Source organism: Trachypithecus francoisi, unplaced genomic scaffold, assembly GCF_009764315.1.
Source record: "Trachypithecus francoisi isolate TF-2019V2 unplaced genomic scaffold, Tfra_2.0 Lachesis_group8, whole genome shotgun sequence".
Taxonomy (NCBI): domain Eukaryota; kingdom Metazoa; phylum Chordata; class Mammalia; order Primates; family Cercopithecidae; genus Trachypithecus; species Trachypithecus francoisi.
The window spans coordinates 61431516-61453394 of record NW_022681473.1 but is presented as its reverse complement, the minus strand read 5'-3'; the positions used below and the strand labels follow the sequence as shown (position 1 = coordinate 61453394).

Sequence of the window (21879 nt, the reverse complement as noted above, 5' to 3'; positions counted from 1 at the left end):
ATACCTCAGTGAGAAAACAGAGTTTGAATTTCCCTGAAGCTATTTCTAAGCAGATCTCAGTTTATTTTATCCTTTATCCCTTCACTGACTTAAGCAACACCCTGACAGATACCTGTATTTAGTTCCATATAATGGGTGCAGTAATTGAAGTCCAACAGAGCCTGTGAGTACTTTCTTGGGACTCGAACTCATTACCACAGATAAAAGTTGAACTCTACTCTGTGAGAGAAGATGGTTCTTAGAACCAATTTCTTAAACAAAAGGTACACAGAGATTTACAAGTTAATTTTATTTTAGAAAACAGCAAGCTTGAATGGCCGGGCGCCGGTGGCTCAAGCCTGTAATCCCAGCACTTTGGGAGGCCGAGACAGGCGGATCACAAGGTCAGGAGATCGAGACCATCCTGGCTAACACAGTGAAACCCCGTCTCTACTAAAAAATACAAAAAAACTAGCCGGGCGAGGTGGCAGATACCTGTAGTCCCAGCTACTCAGGAGGCTGAGGCAGGAGAATGGCATAAACCCGGGAGGCGAAGCTTGCAGTGAGCTGAGATCCGGCCACTGCACTCCAGCCTGGGTGACAGAGTGAGACTCCGTCTTAAAAAAAAAAAAAAAGAAAACAGCAGGCTTGAATCTGAAGTCCAAAGTGTGATCAGTGGGGCTACAATATTTGAAAAGGACAAGACATTTCAGCTCTCAGTATGCATTAGGCTCATAAGATTTCTAGCCTGTCAATAATAATAATAATAATAATAGCACTGTAGGGGAGGAAGGAGAGTTGGGCAAGAAGGGAAATTATATTGTTCATCTTTTCCTACCTTTTAGAGAATGTACATTTCAATTTCTCAAAACAGCAGCAGGCTTATTACCTGTGCTTCCCATATTTAAAAACCCCCCACATTAGACAAAAATGGCCAAGGATTGGTTAGCTCTCTGTACACTCCACATGACTTGTAGCATTAACTCTATTAAGTCTGCAAGTCTATGAGAAAAGAAAGACAAGGCAACTTTTAACAGTGAAGGCACTAGATTCCATGGGTCAGCAGAGAAAAGTGGAGAAAGAAAAGGGAGGCGGTTGGCAAGGGTCCCCATCTCCCAATTTAGTCTTGAGTCACAGGGCACCTCTGCTCGTCCATTGTCCACCAAGAGAAGAAAATTTGAGAGCAGAAGTTCAGAGTCAGCAGAATGAAATGAGGAAGGCTGAGATGCATCACTTCATGGGGCTCTATGAAAAGGCCATTAAGGAGACTGGGGAAGGAGTAAAGCAGAAGACAGTAACTGGTTTTTGCAAGTAGTCGAAAGACTCACCAGCCTCTAAAGCGGGCATAGAACAGGAGAATTCTCCATTTAGTCTCATGAGCAGAAGTTAATAAAGACATCATCCCAGAGAAAGCAGCACACACCCAGAGATGCCAGCAGGCCAAACTGGAGACTGTGCTAGAGGTTCCAGTCCAGTGAAGTAGCAGGGGTCCTGGGTGCAAATTCAGATCTGCCTCTAATTCAGCATGCAGTTGGGCATGCCCTCTTCATGACTCTTTGTCATGATAGGGCAGCAATCTCTGCTTTCCCCAACTCAGGTGTGTGCCCCAATTAATCGTTATCTAGCACAGGTGGCATGAGTACCACTAAGCGTACTGGCTGTGCAGTTGTGCATCCAGAACTAACTTATTGTGTGGCCTTGGGCAAATTATGTCACTGAAGCCTATTTTTCTCATTGTAAAGTGAAGATACAGAGGTTTTGTGTATGTTAGATACAATAAAACTTAAAAGCCTGCAGTGCTGTATCTTGAAATTTAGTCATTCCTTGCACAATGACTCAGAGATAATTGTACACTTTGATAAATTGCACCTTTAACCAGCACCTCTTACGTTGCCTGGTGCAACAATGAGAATAGTCTGAGTATGTTTCTCCAAGTGCCCCAAGCCTGTGGAAGTGTGTTCTCACAAGTAGACGGTGACACACAAGAGGAAAAGGGCAGGTGGAAGGAAATTCCCTGGCTCAAACAGAATATATAAAGAAGTTTGGGAAGACCAGACCAGACAGAAGGGATAGAACAGAATGCCTGGACCCTATATAATATGTGGCTTTCAATTTTCACCATAGCTTACATAGAAGAATTTGCCTTGAGCAAATCTACAGCTATTATCTTAATAGGATGGTCAAGCTTCAGGTTTAGAGCAAAACTTAGGAAGTCAGAGTCCCATTTATCTCATGCTGTTATAAATCTTGGGAAAATTAGAAAGAAGCAAGCCATCTTTGGGATTATGAGGCCCTTTTAAGGAACCATTTGATCTAGGGAATGAAACATCTGTAAGTTCCCAAAGGCAATTTGTTAAGGAGGATTGGAAGGGATACTCTTCTTGCCTCTTCCTTTGAAGGAGGTAAGAACTAAGGATTTCAATCAAAACACAGAACAACTGAGTTTAAATAGTGAAAAAGTAGTGGGTAAGAACCAAGTGAGCTTTGTGCCATCAATTCTGAAGTAGAAAGTGGTCACCACAGGAATCAGTGGGTAGAAGTAACCCAGGTAAAGCAAGTGCACACCAGAGGGTGGCATTCGCACAGCAGTGCAACATTTAGAAGGAGAAATGAACATTACTTTCTTTTGGACACAGCATCAAGGTAAGGTCAATTGGATTATATCAGAACATTTAGGATATTGTTAATCCAATCATGAGTCTATTGAATAATGATATTTATTTGTTACTTTCTCTAAGGATTTTAAAAATTAAACTCCTGCCCTGTACCAAGCACAAAGATACTATGTGTAGTGTAGGGTTCAGGGCAGAGTTCATGAAAAATTTACTATCTAGGATGGAGGCTAGCAAACTATAGCCTGTAGACTAAATCCTCTTTGGAGTTTATTTTTGTAAGTAAACTTTTATTGGAATTCAACCATACTCACTCATTTATATATTGACTATGGATGGTTTTACACCACTGTAGCTAAATTGATATGTTGTAACTAAGACTGTATAGCTCAAAATTCCTCAAATTTTTATGATCTGACTTTTTACAGAAAAATTTTGCTAACCACTAATTTGGGGGGGCCTATACTAAGGATAAAATATTGAATTACAGGTACGTAATTGATCAGTAATTTATCCTCCAGCCCAAGCCCTTATGGTAACTGCCCCTAAGCTAACTCAACATCAATACATAAATTTCTATGGGCATTGAAGCCACACTGGCTTCTTAGCCTGACAAGTTGTCCGAGCAGCTTAACAGAGGGATAAATAAGACCTGCGTGAAAAATTGAAAATATCAGCTGTCAGTTTTAAAGAATAGAAGGAAAATAATTACTATGACATTATTTGTCATGATTTTTTTCCTTAATAGATTCTGCTTTCAAGAAAACATTGATGCTTGAAAAACAACTGTACTTGCAGCTATCACATTTTGTTCTACCCTATTTTGAATGACATATATATATATAAAATAAAGAATAGCATCATTTTATGTTGCAAGATTTTATTTATAAAAAAGGTTGAAATTATCCCACCTTATCTTTAAACTCAATTGCCCTATTACCCAATTGTCCCATCCAAAGGCATATCAGTAATAACACTTGTTTTGATTCCTATTTGCAGAGAGTAGATCACTTTCCCAATGGAGAACATATTAACCAGCCCATGGTGCTGGCTTCAGGGAACAGTTCTTCTCATCCTGCTTGGAATCCCAGGCCTGGAGAGTGTCCAGTTTTGGATTGCCTTTCTGTTCTGTGCCATGTATGCTGTCGCTGTTGTTGGAAATATCACTCTCCTCCATGTAATCAGAATTGACCACACCCTGCATAAGCCCATGTACCTCTTTCTGGCCATGGTGGCTATCACTGACCTGGTCCTCTCCTCCTCCACCCAACCTAAGGTGTTGGCCATATACTGGTTTCATGCTCATGAGATTGAGTACCATGCCTGCCTCATCCAGGTGTTCTTCATCCATGCCTTTTCTTTTTTTTTTTTTTTTTTTTTTTCTTTTTCTTTTTCTTTTTTATTATACTTTAAGTTCTAGAGTACATGTGCATAACGTTTATATCATGTATAACTCCCCAATGCAATCCCTCCCTCCTCCCCCCTCCCCATGATAGGCCCCAGTGTGTGATGTTCCCCTTCCCGAGTCCAAGTGATCTCATTGTTCAGTTCCCACCTATGAGTGAGAACATGCGGTGTTTGGTTTCTCTTCTTGTGATAGTTTGCTAAGAATGATGGTTTCCAGCTGCATCCATGTCCCTACAAAGGACGCAAACTCATCCTTTTTGATGGCTGCATAGTATTCCATGGTGTATATGTGCCACATTTTCTTAATCCAGTCTGTCACAGATGGACATTTGGGTTGATTCCAAGTCTTTGCTATTGTGAATAGTGCCGCAATAAACATACGTGTGCATGTGTCTTTGTAGTAGAGTAATTATAATCCTTTGGGTATATACCCAGTAGTGGGATGGCTGGGTCATATGGTACATCTAGTTCTAGATCCTTGAGGAATCGCCATACTGTTTTCCATAATGGTTGAACTAGTTTACAATCCCACCAACAGTGTAAAAGTGTTCCTATTTCTCCACATCCTCTCCAACATCTATTGTTTCCTGACTTCTTAATGATTGCCATTCTAACTGGTGTGAGATGGTATCTCATTGTGGTTTTGATTTGCATTTCTCTGATGGCGAGTGATGACGAGCATTTTTTCATGTGTCTGTTGGCTGTATGGATGTCTTCTTTTGAGAAATGTCTGTTCATATCCTTTGCCCACTTTTTGATGGGGTTGTTTGTTTTTTTCTTGTATATTTGTTTGAGTTCTTTGTAGATTCTGGATATTAGCCCTTTGTCAGATGAGTAGGTTGCAAAAATTTTCTCCCATTCTGTAGGTTGCCTGTTCACTCTGATGGTAGTTTCTTTTGCTGTGCAAAAGCTCTTTAGTTTAATGAGATCCCATTTGTCAATTTTGGCTTTAGCTGCCGTTGCTTTTGGTGTTTTAGACATGAAGTCCTTGCCCATGCCTATGTCCTGAATGGTACTACCTAGATTTTCTTCTAGGGTTTTTATGGTATTAGGTCTAACATTTAAGTCTCTAATCCATCTTGAATTAATTTTCGTATAAGGGGTAAGGAAAGGATCCAGTTTCAGCTTTCTACTTGTGGCTAGCCAATTTTCCCAGCACCATTTATTAAATAGGGAATCCTTTCCCCATTTCTTGTTTTTGTCAGTTTGTCAAAGATCAGATGGCTGTAGATGTGTGGTATTATTTCTAAGGACTCTGTTCTGTTCCACTGGTCTATTCTCTGTTGTGGTACCAGTACCATGCTGTTTTGGTTACTGTAGCCTTGTAGTATAGTTTGAAGTCAGGTAGCGTGACGCCTCCAGCTTTGTCCTTTTGACCTAGGATTGTCTTGGCAATGCGGGCTCTTTTTTGGTTCCATATGAACTTTAAAGCAGTTTTTTCCAATTCTGTGAAGAAACTCATTGGTAGCTTGATGGGGATGGCATTGAATCTATAAATAACCTTGGGCAGTATGGCCATTTTCACGATATTGATTCTTCCTATCCATGAGCATGTTATGTTCTTCCATTTGTTTGTGTCCTCTTTGATTTCACTGAGCAGTGGTTTGTAGTTCTCCTTGAAGAGGTCCTTTACATCCCTTGTAAGCTGGATTCCTAGGTATTTGATTCTCTTTGAAGCAATTGTGAATGGAAGTTCATTCCTGACTTGGCTCTCTGCTTGTCTGTTACTGGTGTATAAGAATGCTTGTGATTTTTGCACATTAATTTTGTATCCTGAGACTTTGCTGAAGTTGCTTATCAGCTTAAGGAGATTTTGGGCTGAGACGATGGTTTTTCTAAATATACAATCATGTCATCTGCAAACAGGGACAATTTGACTTCTTCTTTTCCTAACTGGATACCCTTGATTTCTTTCTCTTGCCTGATTGCCCTAGCCAGAACTTCCAACACTATGTTGAATAGGAGTGGTGAGAGAGGGCATCCCTGTCTTGTGCCAGTTTTCAAAGGGATTTTTCCAGTTTTTGCCCATTCAGTATGATATTAGCTGTGGGTTTGTCGTAAATAGCTCTTATTATTTTGAGGTACGTTCCATCAATACCGAATTTATTGAGCGTTTTTAGCATAAAGGGCTGTTGAATTTTGTCAAAAGCCTTTTCTGCATCTATTGAGATAATCATGTGGTTCTTGTCTTTGGTTCTGTTTATATGCTGGATTACATTTATTGATTTGCGAATGTTGAACCAGCCTTGCATCCCAGGGATGAAGCCCACTTGGTCATGGTGGATAAGCTTTTTGATGTGCTGCTGAATCCGGTTTGCCAGTATTTTATTGAGAATTTTTGCATCGATGTTCATCAGGGATATTGGTCTAAAATTCTCTTTTTTTGTTGTGTCTCTGCCAGGCTTTGGTATCAGGATGATGTTGGCCTCATAAAAAGAGTTAGGGAGGATTCCCTCTTTTTCTATTGATTGGAATAGTTTCAGAAGGAATGGTACCAGCTCCTCCTTGTACCTCTGGTAGAATTCAGCTGTGAATCCATCTGGTCCTGGACTTTTTTTGGTGGGTAGGCTATTAATTGTTGCCTCAATTTCAGAGCCTGTTATTGGTCTATTCAGGGATTCAACTTCTTCCTGGTTCAGTCTTGGGAGAGTGTAAGTGTCCAGGAAATTATCCATTTCTTCTAGATTTTCTAGTCGATTTGCGTAGAGGCATTTATAGTATTCTCTGATGGTTGTTTGTATTTCTGTGGGGTCGGTGGTGATATCCCCTTTATCATTTTTTATTGCGTCTATTTGATTCCTCTCTCTTTTCTTCTTATTAGTCTTGCTAGCGGTCTGTCAATTTTGTTGATCTTTTCAAAAAACCAACTCCTGGATTCATTGATTTTTTGGAGGGTTTTTTGTGACTCTATCTCCTTCAGTTCTGCTCTGATCTTAGTTATTTCTTGCCTTCTGCTAGCTTTTGAATGTGTTTGCTCTTGCCTCTCTAGTTCTTTTAATTGTGATGTTAAAGTGTCAATTTTAGATCTTTCCTGCTTTCTCTTGTGGGCATTTAGTGCTATAAATTTCCCTCTACACACTGCTTTAAATGTGTCCCAGAGATTCTGGTATGTTGTATCTTTGTTCTCATTGATTTCAAAGAACATCTTTATTTCTGCTTTCATTTCGTTATGTACCCAGTAGTCATTCAGGAGCAGGTTATTCAGTTTCCATGTAGATGAGCGGTTTTGATTGAGTTTCTTAGTCCTGAGTTCTAGTTTGATTGCACTGTGGTCTGAGAGACAGTTTGTTATAATTTCTGTTCTTGTACATTTGCTGAGGAGTGCTTTACTTCCAATTATGTGGTCAATTTTGGAATAAGTGCGATGTGGTGCTGAGAAGAATGTATATTCTGTTGATTTGGGGTGGAGAGTTCTATAGATGTCTATTAGGTCCGCTTGGTGCAGAGATGAGTTCAATTCCTGGATATCCTTGTTAACTTTCTGTCTCGTTGATCTGTCTAATGTTGACAGTGGAGTGTTGAAATCTCCCATTATTATTGTATGGGAGTCTAAGTCTCTTTGTAGGTCTCTAAGGACTTGCTTTATGAATCTGGGTGCTCCTGTATTGGGTGCATAGATATTTAGGAGAGTTAGCTCTTCCTGTTGAATTGATCCCTTTACCATTATATAATGGCCTTCTTTGTCTCTTTTGATCTTTGATGGTTTAAAGTCTGTTTTATCAGAGACTAGGATTGCAACCCCTGCTTTTTTTTGTTCTCCATTTGCTTGGTAGATCTTTCTCCATCCCTTTATTTTGAGCCTATGTATGTCTCTGCATGTGAGATGGGTCTCCTGAATACAGCAGACTGATGGGTCTTGACTCTTTATCCAGTTTGCCAGTCTGTGTCTTTTTATTGGAGCATTTAGTCCATTTACATTTAAGGTTAATATTGTTATGTGTGAACTTGATCCTGTCATTATGATATTAACTGGTTATTTTGCTCATTAGTTGATGCAGTTTCTTCCTAGCCTCGATGGTCTTTACATTTTGGCATGTTTTTGCAATGGCTGGTACCGGTTGTTCCTTTCCATGTTTAGGGCTTCCTTCAGGGTCTCTTGTAAGGCAGGCCTGGTGGTGACAAAATCTCTAAGCATTTGCTTATCTGTAAAGGATTTTATTTCTCCTTCACTGATGAAACTTAGTTTGGCTGGATATGAAATTCTGGGTTGAAAATTCTTTTCTTTAAGAACGTTGAATATTGGCCCCCACTCTCTTCTGGCTTGTAGAGTTTCTGCCGAGAGATCTGCTGTTAGTCTGATGGGCTTCCCTTTGTGGGTAACCCGACCTTTCTCTCTGGCTGCCCTTAAGATTTTTTCCTTCATTTCAACTTTGGTGAATCTGGCAATTATGTGTCTTGGAGTTGCTCTTCTGGAGGAGTATCTTTGTGGCGTTCTCTGTATTTCCTGAATTTGAATGTTGGCCTGCCCTACTAGGTTGGGGAAGTTCTCCTGGATGATATCCTGAAGAGTGTTTTCCAACTTGGTTCCATTTTCCCCCTCACTTTCAGGCACCCCAATCAGACGTAGATTTGGTCTTTTTACATAATCCCATACTTCTTGCAGGCTTTGTTCATTTCTTTTTCTTCTTTTTTCTTTTGGTTTCTCTTCTCGCTTCATTTCATTCATTTGATCCTCAATCGCTGATACTCTTTCTTCCAGTTGATCGAGTCAGTTACTGAAGCTTGTGCATTTGTCACGTATTTATCGTGTCATGGTTTTCATCTCTGTCATTTCGTTTATGATCTTCTCTGCATTAATTAGTCTAGCTGTCAATTCTTCCACTTTTTTTTCAAGATTTTTAGTTTCTTTGCGCTGGGTACGTAATTCCTCCTTTAGCTCTGAGAAGTTTGATGGACTGAAGCCTTCTTCTCTCATCTCGTCAAAGTCATTCTCTGACCAGCTTTGATCCCTTGCTGGCGATGGGCTGCGCTCCTTTGCAGGGAGAGATGCGCTCTTATTTTTTGAATTTCCAGCTTTTCTGCCCTGCTTTTTCCCCATCTTTGTGGTTTTATCTGTCTCTGGTCTTTGATGATGGTGACGTACGGATGGGGTTTTGGTATAGGTGTCCTTCCTGTTTGATAGTTTTCCGTCTGACAGTCAGAAGGACTGTCTGTTGGTCTGTTGGAGATTGCTTGAGGTCCACTCCAGACCCTGTTTGCCTGGGTATCAGCAGCAGAGGTTGCCAAAGATAGAATATTGCTGAACAGCGAGTGTACCTGTCTGATTCTTCCTTTGGAAGTTTCCTCTCAGGGATGACTCCACCCTGTGAGGTGTGGGGTGTCAGACTGCCCCTAGTGGGGGATGTCTCCCAGCTAGGCTACTCAGGGGTCAGGGACCCACCTGAGCAGGCAGTCTGTCCGTTCTCGGATCTCAACCTCCGCGTTGGGAGATCCACGGCTCTCCCCAAAGCTGTCAGACAGAGTCGTTCGCCTCTGCACCGCCCCCGCTGCTTTCCCTATTGGACCTCAGCTGTGGGCTGTCCCCAGAGGTGGAGTCTACAGAGACAGGCAGGTTTCCTTGAGCTGCTGTGAGCTCCACCCAGTTCGAGCTTCCCAGCGGCTTTGTTTACCTACTTAAGCCTCAGCAATGGCGGGCGCCCCTCCCCCAGCCTCGCTGCTGCCTTGCGGATAGATCGCCGCAGACGGCTGTGTTAGCAGTGAGGGAGGATCCGTGGGCGTGGGACCCTCCCGGCCAGGTGTGGGATATATTCTCCTGGTGTGCCTGTTTCCTTAAAGCGCAGTATTGGGGTGGGAGTTACGCGATTTTCCAGGTGTTATGTGTCTCAGTTCCCCTGGCTAGGAAAACGGATTTCCTTCCCCCTTGCGCTTCCAGGTGAGGCGATGCCTCGCCCTGCTTCAGCTCACGCTGGTCAGGCTGCAGCAGCTGACCAGCACCGATTGTCCGGCACTCCCTAGAGAGATGACCCCAGTACCTCAGTTGAAAATGCAGAAATCACCGGTCTTCTGTGTTACTCGCGCTGGGAGTTGGAGACTGGAGCTGTTCCTATTCGGCCATCTTGCTCCGCCCCTCCATGCCTTTTCTTTTATGGAGTCTGGGGTGCTCATGGCTATGGCCCTGGATCGCTATGTGGCCATCTGCTTCCCACTCCGACACTAGTCTCATGACCCCATTGGTCATGATTGAACTGGGGACTGTCGTGATGCTGACAGGGCTGCTGTGGGTGAGCCCCTTCTGCTTCATGGTGTCTAGGATGCCCTTCTGCCAACACCAAGCCATTTCCCAGTCATACTGTGAGCACATGGCTGTGCTGAAGTTGGTGTGTGCTGATACAAGCATAAATCGTGAGTATGGACTCTTTGTGGCCTTCTCTGTGGCTGGCTTTGACATGACTGTCATAGGTATGTCATACATGATGATTTTGAGAGCCGTGCTTCAGTTCCCCTCAGGTGAAGCCCGCCTCAAAGCTTTTAGCACATGTGCCTCCCATATCTGTCTCATCTTGGCTTTTTATATCCCAGCCCTTTTTTCTTTCCTCACCCACCGCTTTGGCCATTGTGTGCCCCGAGTGGTACATATCCTGTTTGCTAATCTCTATCTACTGGTACCTCCCATGCTCAACCCCATCATTTACGGAGTTAGTACCAAACAGATCAGGGACAGAGTTACCCAAGGATGTTGTGGAAACGTCCCTTGAGCCAAGGGTCACAAAATGACCACCACTTAAATTGTACCACTGATCTAGGGACATAAATGAATATTTTTCTTTTTTTTTTTTTTTGAGACGGAGTCTTGCTCTGCCGCCCAGGCTGGAGTGCAGTGGCCGGGTCTCAGCTCACTGCAAGCTCCGCCTCCTGGGTTTACGCCATTCTCCTGCCTCAGCCTCCCAAGCAGCTGGGACTACAGGCGCCCGCCATGTCGCCCGGCTAGTTTTTTGTATTTTTTAGTAGAGACGGGGGTTTCACCATGTTAGCCAGGATGGTCTCGATCTCCTGACCTCGTGATCCGCCCGTCTCGGCCTCCCAAAGTGCTGGGATTACAGGCTTGAGCCACCGCGCCCGGCCATAAATGAATATTTTTCAGACTATTACTTACCATAGGTGAGTCAGCTCTGTAAACATTTGACCCGGAGGTAGATAACCCTCCAGAAACAAAAGCAACAATTTCAGGGCAAGAGATTTCTGAGACATGCCATAAAAACTTAGTTGACCTCAGTTCATCATCACAAGAAATAATAAGAATATTTTCACCTATTAAGTCAGTGAATGTTTTTAAAAAGAATGTCACCTTTCACAGATGATTAAGGTAAAAACATTATTTACACTACTGGTAGGAGTACAACTTAGTACACTTTGTTTAAAAGAAATTTAGAAATGTAAATAAAATAGTTAAAAAGTATTCTCTCTATATGTATCTATGCATCTATATCTATATATGCAATTTCCTCTCTGAGAATCAAAAATTTGGAAGCAAAAACCTGTACAAAGTAATGCACAAAATCATTATGTATTAAAACCCAACAGAAAACCAGTCAAATATTGTCCTGTTTTTTCCAATTCTGTGAAGAAAGTCATTGGTAGCTTAATGGGGATGGCATTGAATCTATAAATTGCCTTGGGCAGTATGGCCATTTTCCCAATATTGATTCTTCCTACACATTCCATTACTGGCTATATACCCAAAGGAATATAAGTCATGCTGCTATAAAGACACATGCACACGTATGTTTATTGCGGCACTATTCACAATAGCAAAGACTTGGAATCAACCCAAATGCCCATCAGTGACAGACTGGATTAAGAAAATGTGGCACATACACACCATAGAATACTATGCAGCCATAAAAAAGGATGAGTTTGTGTCCTTTGTAGGGACATGGATGCAGCTGGAAACCATCATTCTCAGCAAACTATCACAAGAACAGAAAACCAAATGCCGCATGTTCTCACTCATAGGTGGGAATTGAGCAGTGAGATCACTTGGACACAGGAAAGGGAACATCACACACCAGCTCCTATTGTGGGAGGGGAGGGGGGAGGGGTGAGGGGTGAGGGATAGCATTAGGAGATATACCTAATGTAAATGATGAGTTAATGGGTGCAGCACACCAACATGGCACATGTATACATATGTAACAAACCTGCATGTTGTGCACACGTACCCTAGAACTTAAAGTATAATAAATATATATATATATTGTCCTGTAAGAAACCAGATAAATCAATGTGCAATTGAATATTAGATGCCTTTTAATATCTGACATTTGCAACAAGTATCTAAAGATGTAGTAAGTGATGAAGATATGTTATGTTTAGAAAAAAGATAAAGAATTGTCTTTAAGACTTGATGCCAATTCTAAAATGGAATGCATGTACATAAAAAGAGATTCAAGAAATACATTCAAATCATAGTAAAAACTATTCTGAGTAGCGAGGCTTATAATAGTTTCATTTTCTTTTTGGGCCTTAGTGTATTTTTAAAAAATATCCTCAATTGAGAATGTTTTATTTTAGTATGGGAAAAAGTCATGAAAATAACAACAGAAACACAGGTAAGGGATTAATTCAGTGCCAAAGTTTAGTGAGATGGGATGGACAATCTGAGAGGATGACAGACAGTGGCATAGATGAGATCCATCGAAGCTCAGGGATCCAGATGTAGAATTGCTGCTGGATCACAGCTTCTTCAGGCTGCTAACTAACAATGGGGATCAGGTGAGCTGAAGTGTTGGTCTCTCTTTTCCAACATTTTCTTATTCCCCTAGGACAATGGATTTCAGAATGAAGCAGAAGTTTTTGGAAAGAATGAGGAAGATCTTCTCTTCTGAATGGAATATATTGTATGGTTTAAGGTGATAGGAAAGCTATTAGAAATTTTAATAACATATTTTCATGGTAATTTCTTTCTAATTAACATTGTAAACCATTTTTAAAAGCATGCTTGCTTTCGATTCACTGGACTTGAACTGTCAACCTTTCACAGCTCTTTCTGAGAAAGCCAATGAAGAAGGTTCTAGAATTCAAGGTCTTAGGTTTCTAAAGCCAAAATTAGATTAAGGTGCTTTGAGTGGATTCAGGAGCATGTTTGCCTCTTCCAGAAAAAAACAGATTATGTTGAAGTCTGAAGATACTACCCCAAAAGAATGGGTGTTCTGAGGAGAATTTTCATCCTCCCCAAAGTTCAGAGTTAAAAGGACCAATTTCTCTCTATCTGTAAATTAGTGAATGAGAAAATTTCTCTTTCTCTTTCTCTTTTTAAAATTAGCTTTATTACTGTGTAACTTGCAGTGATAACATTTTAATGTTTCTATACACATTTTGATGAGTTCTAACACCTGTGCAGCCACCAGTTCCTCAATCAAGATGAAGAACATTGCAATCATTTAATAAAGATTTCTCCTGCCCCACTGTAGTTAGTCAACCCCCTTCCACCTCAACCAGGGAAACTTTCATATGATTTTTTCACTATAGATTAATTCTTATGGCTCTAGGACTGTACATCAATAGAAGAATAGATGATTTATTATTTTGAGTCTGTCATCTTTCATGCGTATAAAGTTTCACTCAAGCTGTTGTGCATATTAGTACATTTCCTGATTTTGCTGAGCAGTATATTCCATATTTTCAACATGCCTTTACTAATACAGTGATGCTTCTCTTCTTTGCTCTAGCCCTTCTACTATTTTTATACTTCCAAACACATCAATGACTCGTCTGTCTTAAGTCTTTGCTCTTATTTCTCCAGTGGCCCCAGTTGTTCTTCTAGAGGGCATTCTGGGTCCCATCATTATCCTTCAGATCTCAACTAATGCCACTTCTCCTAGAGGTTTCCTCACCCACTTGTCTTCACCAGCTCCTGAGCCATGCAACTTTTCTATCAATTCACGTGTCTTGTTTCCAACTTATCACTTACCACAATCTCAAATTTTTATTATTTATCTATCATCTGTCCCTATGACTTGAATATAATTTTCATAAGAGAGTAGTGCTGTTTCTCACTCATTTATTCTAAAACCTAGCACACACATGAAAAAAAAAAAAAAAGAAAGGCACATGAATGAACGAATTTTAATGTTTCTGATTTGATACATTGCCCCAACAATCCAGTACTGTCCAAAAGTTGGCATTTGCAATTATACTCATGCCTCACTCCCCCAAAACTGACTATAGTGCCAGACCTCTCAGTCTTAAGGACTCCTTTCATTATCTGCACTGAAGTAACATTTTGAAGGAGGCTGTGTGATTTGGTTTGGATCTTTGCCCCCACCCAAATCTCATGTCGAATTGTAATGCCCAACATTGGAGGTGGAGCCAGCTGGGAAATGATTGGATCACGGGGGTTGTTTCTCATGAATGATATAGAACCATCCCCTTTGGTTGCAATAGTGAGTGAGTTTTCATGAGATTTGGTCATTTACCACTGTGTAGCACCTCCCCTCTTACTCTTTCTTCTTCCTCCCTGGCCATGTAAGATGTACCTGCTTTCTCTTTACCTTCCGCCATGATTGTAAGTTTCCTAAGGCCTCCCCAGAAGCAGAAGCTGTTATGCTTCCACAGCCTGCAGAACTGTGAGCCAATTAAATCTCTTTTTCAAAATGAATTATCCAATCTCAGGTATTTCTTTATAGCATTGAGAGAATGGACTAACACATTGTCAAATAAGATAGGTTTGTTATAAAATAGCAAATTGTCTCTGACTCATCTCTTTTTATAAAAATTAAAATGTTTGTAACATTTTAAATTCCTATTCAAGCAATATATTAAGCAGTCACTCTGCACCCAGCATTTTGCTGGAGAATGGGGATAGAATGAGGAATGAAAGAAACTGACAAGCATAGCATCTAGTTTGTGTGATTTCTACCCAAAATCAAAATACTGAATTTCTACAATTTTAGCTCCAATATTGAAACTATTATTTAAGATGTGTTGTACTATCATGATTGTAAGCTACCTTAGGTATTCTGAATCAATGAAAATAGACAATTCTCTTCCTTACAACTTGAAGAATCCCAGTGTCCATGACATGAAATACGTAACTAACCTAGAGTGTGTCTATACTCATTCACAAAAGCTCTCAAGTGAGTACATTGAGTGAGGGACTCCATTTTCCATGTGTTAATGGGCAGAGTCACCACAGTGCCTCTCTTCCCTCAAATAACACAAATCTATGATCATAGTGACTAAGACAGGCCAGATAGAACATTTCAAAGGCAGACCCCAGTAAGTCAACGTACTGTGGTTTTTAAACATTGCTCAGAATCATACTGTGATCTCAGGGTTTAGTTCTAGAGTATTTTCCAAAGGGCAACACCTCCTCAGTAATGTCTGCTCTGCATAGAACCAAACACAGTGCTATTAGGATGCTGACATTTCATACTCAAATCAACAAGCATTTTTTGACCAGTGGCTGTGTACCCACTGCAATGCGTGGTGCCTGGGATGTAGAGATAAAGTTTACAGGTCTTCCTTAGAACCCTACCTCTGCCCTCCTACAGTGCCTGTTCCATTCTGCTCTCATCATACTTACTGACTTTTTTATATCCTAATGATCTGGCTCTGTGTGTGCCTCTATATCTTATCTACCATGAAGAAAAATGTTGCTTTATTTACCTCAGATGTTGGCAAATCCTAACACAGAGTAGGCATCAATAAGTATGTGGGAAGCAATATCTTTCTATTCAAGGGAAGTGATAGGCACATGTCAGTAAAGACCTAAAACACATACTTTCAATACTCTGCATGTTAAGTATTTTAAGACAAAAATAAAATCCTAAGCCTCCAAACCATCTGAATGGATCCCTCCTCTCAACTAAGGGCATTGTAAAGTTAACCTGTCAATCTAGTTCAAGCCATGATGAGAAGGTGAAGTCAGTCATGCCTCATTACCATTAACATCAACACAGACCTTAAGACTGGTAGAACAGACTCTTTAAGTCTGATATGAAACATTTCCAATGTGTCCTCTCTGAAACCAGCTACTTGGAGGTTTCATCTGCATGATAAAACCTTGGTCTCTACAACTCCTTATATTAACCCAGACAATACATTCTATTGATTCCAGGCCATTAGATAATAATCAATTACCAATCAGAAAATCTATGAATCTGCCTGTGACCTGGAAGCCCCCACTTTCAGTTGCCCTGCCTTTCCAGACTGAACCAACGTACACCTTACACGTATTGATTGATGTATTATGTCTCCCCAAAATGTATAACACCAAGTTGTAGCCTGATCATCTTGGGACAGGTCAATAAGGCCTCCTAAGGCTGTGTCATTGACATGTCCTTAACCTTGGCAAAATAAACTTCTAAATTAAGACTTGTCTCAGATAATGTTTGGTTTATATTATTGTTGGCATTTATGCTGTGTGGGTAGGCCTATGGCCCAAATCTCCCCAAGAAAATGACTGGGCTGAAGGCAGCAGGAGTGTGAGGTCCTGTTATCCCACCTTAACATTAAAAATCTTAATGTTTAATTTTGGCCTACAAACCCTGAAGTCACTGGTTCTTCCTACTCTGTCTACTGAGGTCAGAGGTTTGAAAGCCAGAGAAGGAAGGAAAGAAAGGCCCAGACAATGTGCTGCCCGATTTTGCAGAGCATGGCCCTTCCCTTTACTTCATCTCTACCCCAGATGAGGCTGGGCTCTCAGTTTGTGGTTTTCAGTTCTCCACGTATCTATCCTAAGTGTGGCCATCATGGAGACATGTATAATATGTAAATGAGCTCATCCAAATATACCTTGTAGATGAGGAAACAGAAACCAAGGAATCCAAGTAGCAACTTTGGGTTTCTTTCTGAGCCAGAAAATAGAAAAACTCAAAAGGTGGGAAAACAGTAAATACATAAGTGAATAAAAAGCAGAGCTACTAGGTGGGAATTGAGTCTAAGAAATCAGGTAAAAGTCTTAAAGAAATGTGTAAGCAAAAGGTTGTGGACTACATAACTCTGAGGAGGAATTCACATTGTCATTCAATTTAATGATGCCCCTGAAGTTGTAGAAAACTGTTCCTTGGGGAGAGAATAAAAGATAAATTTTACTTGTCCAATTTCTGCTTCTTGAATGTGCCAGCTCCATTTGAAATCTCATGCTTTGGAAAAAGGACCAAGGCCTACAGGGAAGAAAGAGAAGCAGGATACCTTCTCACTCTATCTCCCCATGTTAATTGGTTTCCTGACTGAGTAGAAAGGGCTCAGTGGATGTTTAAGCCAGATTTGCAGCAGGAGTACTCTTGGTACCAGAAACAGGGCAATCATAGTGCACAGTCTCTGCAGCAGGAAGGTGTAGGCAAGACATTAGGAAGGGAAAGTCTGTTCCGGGAGGGGTAAATGTTGCTCTGGGAAAGGAATAGAGAAGCCTAACATGTGGTCACATAGGCTGTGGACCAACTGGGATGGTGGTTTGAGTTACCAACTTTATGAAGATAGTTTTATTGAATAGCACAAGGCATGGGGAAAATTCATCCATTCATTCATTTCTTCAGGAACTTCAATGAACTCTTTAATGTGTCTTCTGTTTTACTAGCCCTCAACAGTCATATTTTAAAAAAAATTTCATAATTAATTGTAAGTTGTCTTAAATGTGTCCACTAAATCACTCTTACTACTGCATGCCCAGCACTTAGTGGCCTGTAATGGCATAAGTATTAACAGGAAAAGTTCATTTGTTACATGAAGAAATATGTGAATGATGAATGTTGTGTTCTAAAGAGGTCTCACATAGCATTTTTAAAAGTGAGTAAGCCCCAGTATTGCTTCTCTGGGAGCTCTCGCTCTCACTGAGCAGTTGGCTCATCGACAATGGCAACTCGTCTAGTAGCAGCTACAGAAGAAACTAGCCCTGAGGTATTACCCTTTTCCCAAGGTTCCTGGACAATAGGGCTGAGATTGCCTTAGGTGTAGCAAAGGAGGAGAAGCACTGTAGAAGCAGGAGACCTGGCATCTCCCAGGAGTCCCAGCTCAGGCCTTTCCTCAGTGTGTGACTAGAGAAGTTTCTGCCCTTCCTTACTCCATCAAGTTTGTCTCCATTTCTCCTCTTAGAATAAGGCAGCAATCAATGATCAGGCCTGCCTACATCCCAACACAGAGAAAGCATTTATGTGTAACAAGGAAGCCTGTATATTTATGAATTCCTCCTTGGCAGGGGTACTTGAGTGCACAGATCTATTGAAAAGGGGTCTGAAACACAGAAAACGTTCTACTCAAAAGTAGGATTTTTTTGTTTGTTTGTTTGTTTGTTTTGAGCAGGAAGAACATATTGAGCACCCATGCAGGGCATGGAGAAGACACAAAGCCTAACACTGAACTCGGTCCTTACGATTTTGTATGGAGAGATAGACTTGTAAAAAGTTAGAAATGCAATTCATTTGGGCCAAACAATACAATTACATATTTTGAATCTAGCTCTGTCACTTGGAAACTATATGACCTTGAATAGTTACTCAATGACTCTAAGTCTCATTTCCCTCACATGTAAATGTTGATTAATGCTTTTTCCCAAAGTTGTTGGGGAAATTTACTGATATACTCTATAAAATCTGCTAGCATATTTTCGTATTAACAAATTAAATGTGATATTACAATGTAATAGGTAATTGCCTTGTAATTGTCTGTATGCATCTTTTTCTATAGAAAAATCATCCAAAGTTTGAGCAGAAAATTGCTGTATTTTCCCCTGTATCTCCAGGGTCTAGCATCCTGACTGGCATTTCATCAGTATTCAATGAATATCTATTGAATGAATAAGTAATCACTCTAGCAACTTTGTTGTATAATGATTAACACAATTCCTAAAGCATGTACTAGACTCACTGCACAGACATATTGCACATATACCCACATTTGTGTACCTTCAATTTTTTAATTTCTCTGTGCTGAGAATCTTCACTTGCCTTACACAAAACCCAGGAATAACTTTACTCAGCAAAATTTTACTGCATCCTCTAGTACACAGCAAAATTAATGTCACTTATGCTGAGTCAAAAGAGTAAAGGCAGAACACCTATTAGTCTACTAAGTATGTGTCAAGAAACTAGAACTATGATAAATATGTAAAAAAGTGATGCCATAGAAAGGGAAAAAAGTATGCATCAAGGAACCACAGATATGCCCACGTTTATTTCATCACAGATATCCATTACCAATAACTGCCTAAACATAAAGATAAATTTTTGATCCTATAACACTTTTCCTTACTCTACTTTAAGAAAAATATATATACCAGATACCAAGACCTTTGGTCTTGCTATAGGACTTCTTGAATCTTTCTTACTGTAATTATTATTAAATTGATAACCAAGGGTGAAATATAACTTAATATTTTATGAATAAGCATACATAAGTGTTATCTGGATGAATGTGATAATTTGTTCTCACTGATGCTCATCTCCAGTGTCAAAGTGTGAAGCTACTTAATGAATTAGATTTAGATTTTGTGATACCATATATCAAAATGCACACATTCCAAAATATGGTATATACAGAACAAACATGACCTGTTATGTATCTTCACCCACAAGCCTTACCCATTCCTGCATTTCCCCAGATGTACAAAATCTGATGCACCATAACTGTGGAAAGTTAGATAATTAATTCTTCCAGTGGATACTTACTCTACTTCTTACACGTGATTCCATTCTCCTAGACCCTATTTTTTCTCCTCTGGAACACTTGAATGATTCTTCTTCGAATCTGCTTGGTCTTCACACTGTAGGCAATGGGGTTTAGCACAGCGGGGAGGAGTAGGTATATATTGGCCATGATCATGTGCACTACTGGTGATAAATGTTCCCCATATCTGTGAATCGTGGAGGCACCAATAAAAGGAACATAGAAGAGGAACATGACAGACATGTGAGAGAGGCAGGTGCTGAGGGTTGTGAGCCTTTCACTTCTGGAGGCAATGCCCAGCACAGTCTTCAGGATGAGTACATAAGACATTAGAATGAGGAGGGCATCGAGCCCCAGTGTGAAGATGACGGCGATGAAGCCATAGAGGCTGTTGACACGGGTGCTGGCACAAGCTAGCCACATCATATCTTGGTGAAGATTATATGAATGAGAAAAGACATTGGAATTGGAAGAAGGGTAGATGCTTTATAAGGAAGGGCACAGGGAGGACCACACAGATTGCCCGGATGAGGACAGCTATTCCAATCTTTCCAATAACACTGTGAGTGAGGATGGAAACATAGCGTAATGGGTTTCAGATGGCCACAAATCCGTCAAAGGCCGTGGACACTAGGACTCCTGATTCTGCTATTCCAAATACATGGATGAAGAACATCTGCATGATGTATGCATCGAAAACAATCTCAGGGGCATTAAACCAGAATATGCTGAGCGTGGAGGGCAAGGTGGACATGGAGAGACTAACGTCAGTGAGAGCCAAGATAGAGAGGAAGTAGTACATGGGGTCATGGAGACTCGGCTCCACCTTGATGATAGCTAGGATGGTACCATTTCCCAGGAGTGTGAGTTTGTAGAGAAATCCCAAGAGAAAGGCCAATCATGGCTTCTTGTCTGGCATTCCTGGGATACCTGTCAAGATGAAGCTATGGCGGTTGGCATATGATGCATTCAAGTTCGTCATGTTGTTCTCACCATGGGTGGGGCTGGACTCTTCCACTTAGTTCACAGCTCCTAAATAGAATATATATTCTCATATGGACAGAACAATGGCTTCATGAATGCATAGGTAGAATAGCAGAGGAACGAATAAAGTTAAAAAACAACTTTTAGATGATACTTGTAACACTTTGTCTTTTTCCTTCCTACACAGTTACATGTGATTACCTCCCTTCTCTTGGAATAAATTTCTTTATTTGAAAAATGGAAACAAGAGTAAACATCCAGTGTTTAGACAGTAAAGAATTTTGCTGTCTCCTTTGATATCTCCTCCTCATATAGTTTTCAAGGTTTAGCAGAAAAGAAGTAGACATAACCAAGGTCTTAATAACATAGAGCATATTGCTAAATAATTTTTAAAAACCCCACTAAAAAACCTCACAATACCATCTAAACACACTTATGACTATATACAATCCCACAGTCATCACAACCTACATCCACATAAATCCATGTGTATGAGGGTATTTTATATATATGTATATATATATGTGTATATGTATATATGTATATATGCATAGGTATATATGAATCTATATGTGTGTGTATATATATAGATACATACAGCTTCCAAGTATACACATATGAACTTCTATATACACATACACATAAATATACTAGATTGGTGCAAAAGTAATTGCAGCTTTTGCCTTTTTTAAATCTAATATGTTCGTGTGTGTGTGTGTATATATATATATATAGAGAGAGAGAGAGAGAGAGTATTGGATATCTATTGTAAGGATAATTGTAATGAATTACATATGCAAATAGACACATTATTGGATGAAATTATTCTATTTAACATTTAATCTTTAGAAATTTAAACAATTTATAATTTTCCATAGTCTCATTTTAAGATAGCTAGAAGAAAATAAAGTTTATTGGCTCATAAACAACCAAATATAAGGTATAAGGTAATACTTAGCCCAGTTCTTTCAGGCTCCCTAACTGATCTTTCTGTATCCATGAGTGCCCCCTTCTAATACATTCTTCATTCGGCAGTTAGAATAGACTTTTTTAGAACAAATATAAATCTCATTTATTTATTTCAAGCAAAACTCCTTTAAGGGTTCCCAATGTACTTAGAACAAAGCTCTAAATCCTTATCTTAGCCCTCAATGTAAAGCGAGATTCAACCCCTACCTACCTCTCTAGCACCAACTCACACCATTTACTCTCCCCTTCAGTCTCTTTAATCCAGCCAAATTTGCAGTCTTTAAGTTCCTGGGTCCCAGTGAGATACTTCCTGATACAGCGTTTC

The 21879-nt window shown here is 40.2% G+C and overlaps 2 protein-coding genes across 2 annotated transcripts; one reads left to right on the top strand and one right to left on the bottom strand.

Annotated features, from left to right (window-relative positions):
* The first annotated feature begins 3632 nt into the window (after positions 1 to 3632).
* LOC117080666 (olfactory receptor 52R1-like) lies at positions 3633 to 10693 on the top strand. The gene is given in 4 exon segments (XM_033205877.1): positions 3633 to 3667; positions 3669 to 3937; positions 10067 to 10151; positions 10153 to 10693. Coding segments are annotated over 4 exon segments (930 nt in total).
* An 8938-nt stretch (positions 10694 to 19631) lies between these two features.
* On the bottom strand, positions 19632 to 20583 carry LOC117081324 (olfactory receptor 51H1). Its single transcript, XM_033207142.1, is given in 2 exon segments — positions 19632 to 20072; positions 20074 to 20583. Coding segments are annotated over 2 exon segments (951 nt in total).
* Positions 20584 to 21879: the final 1296 nt, after the last annotated feature.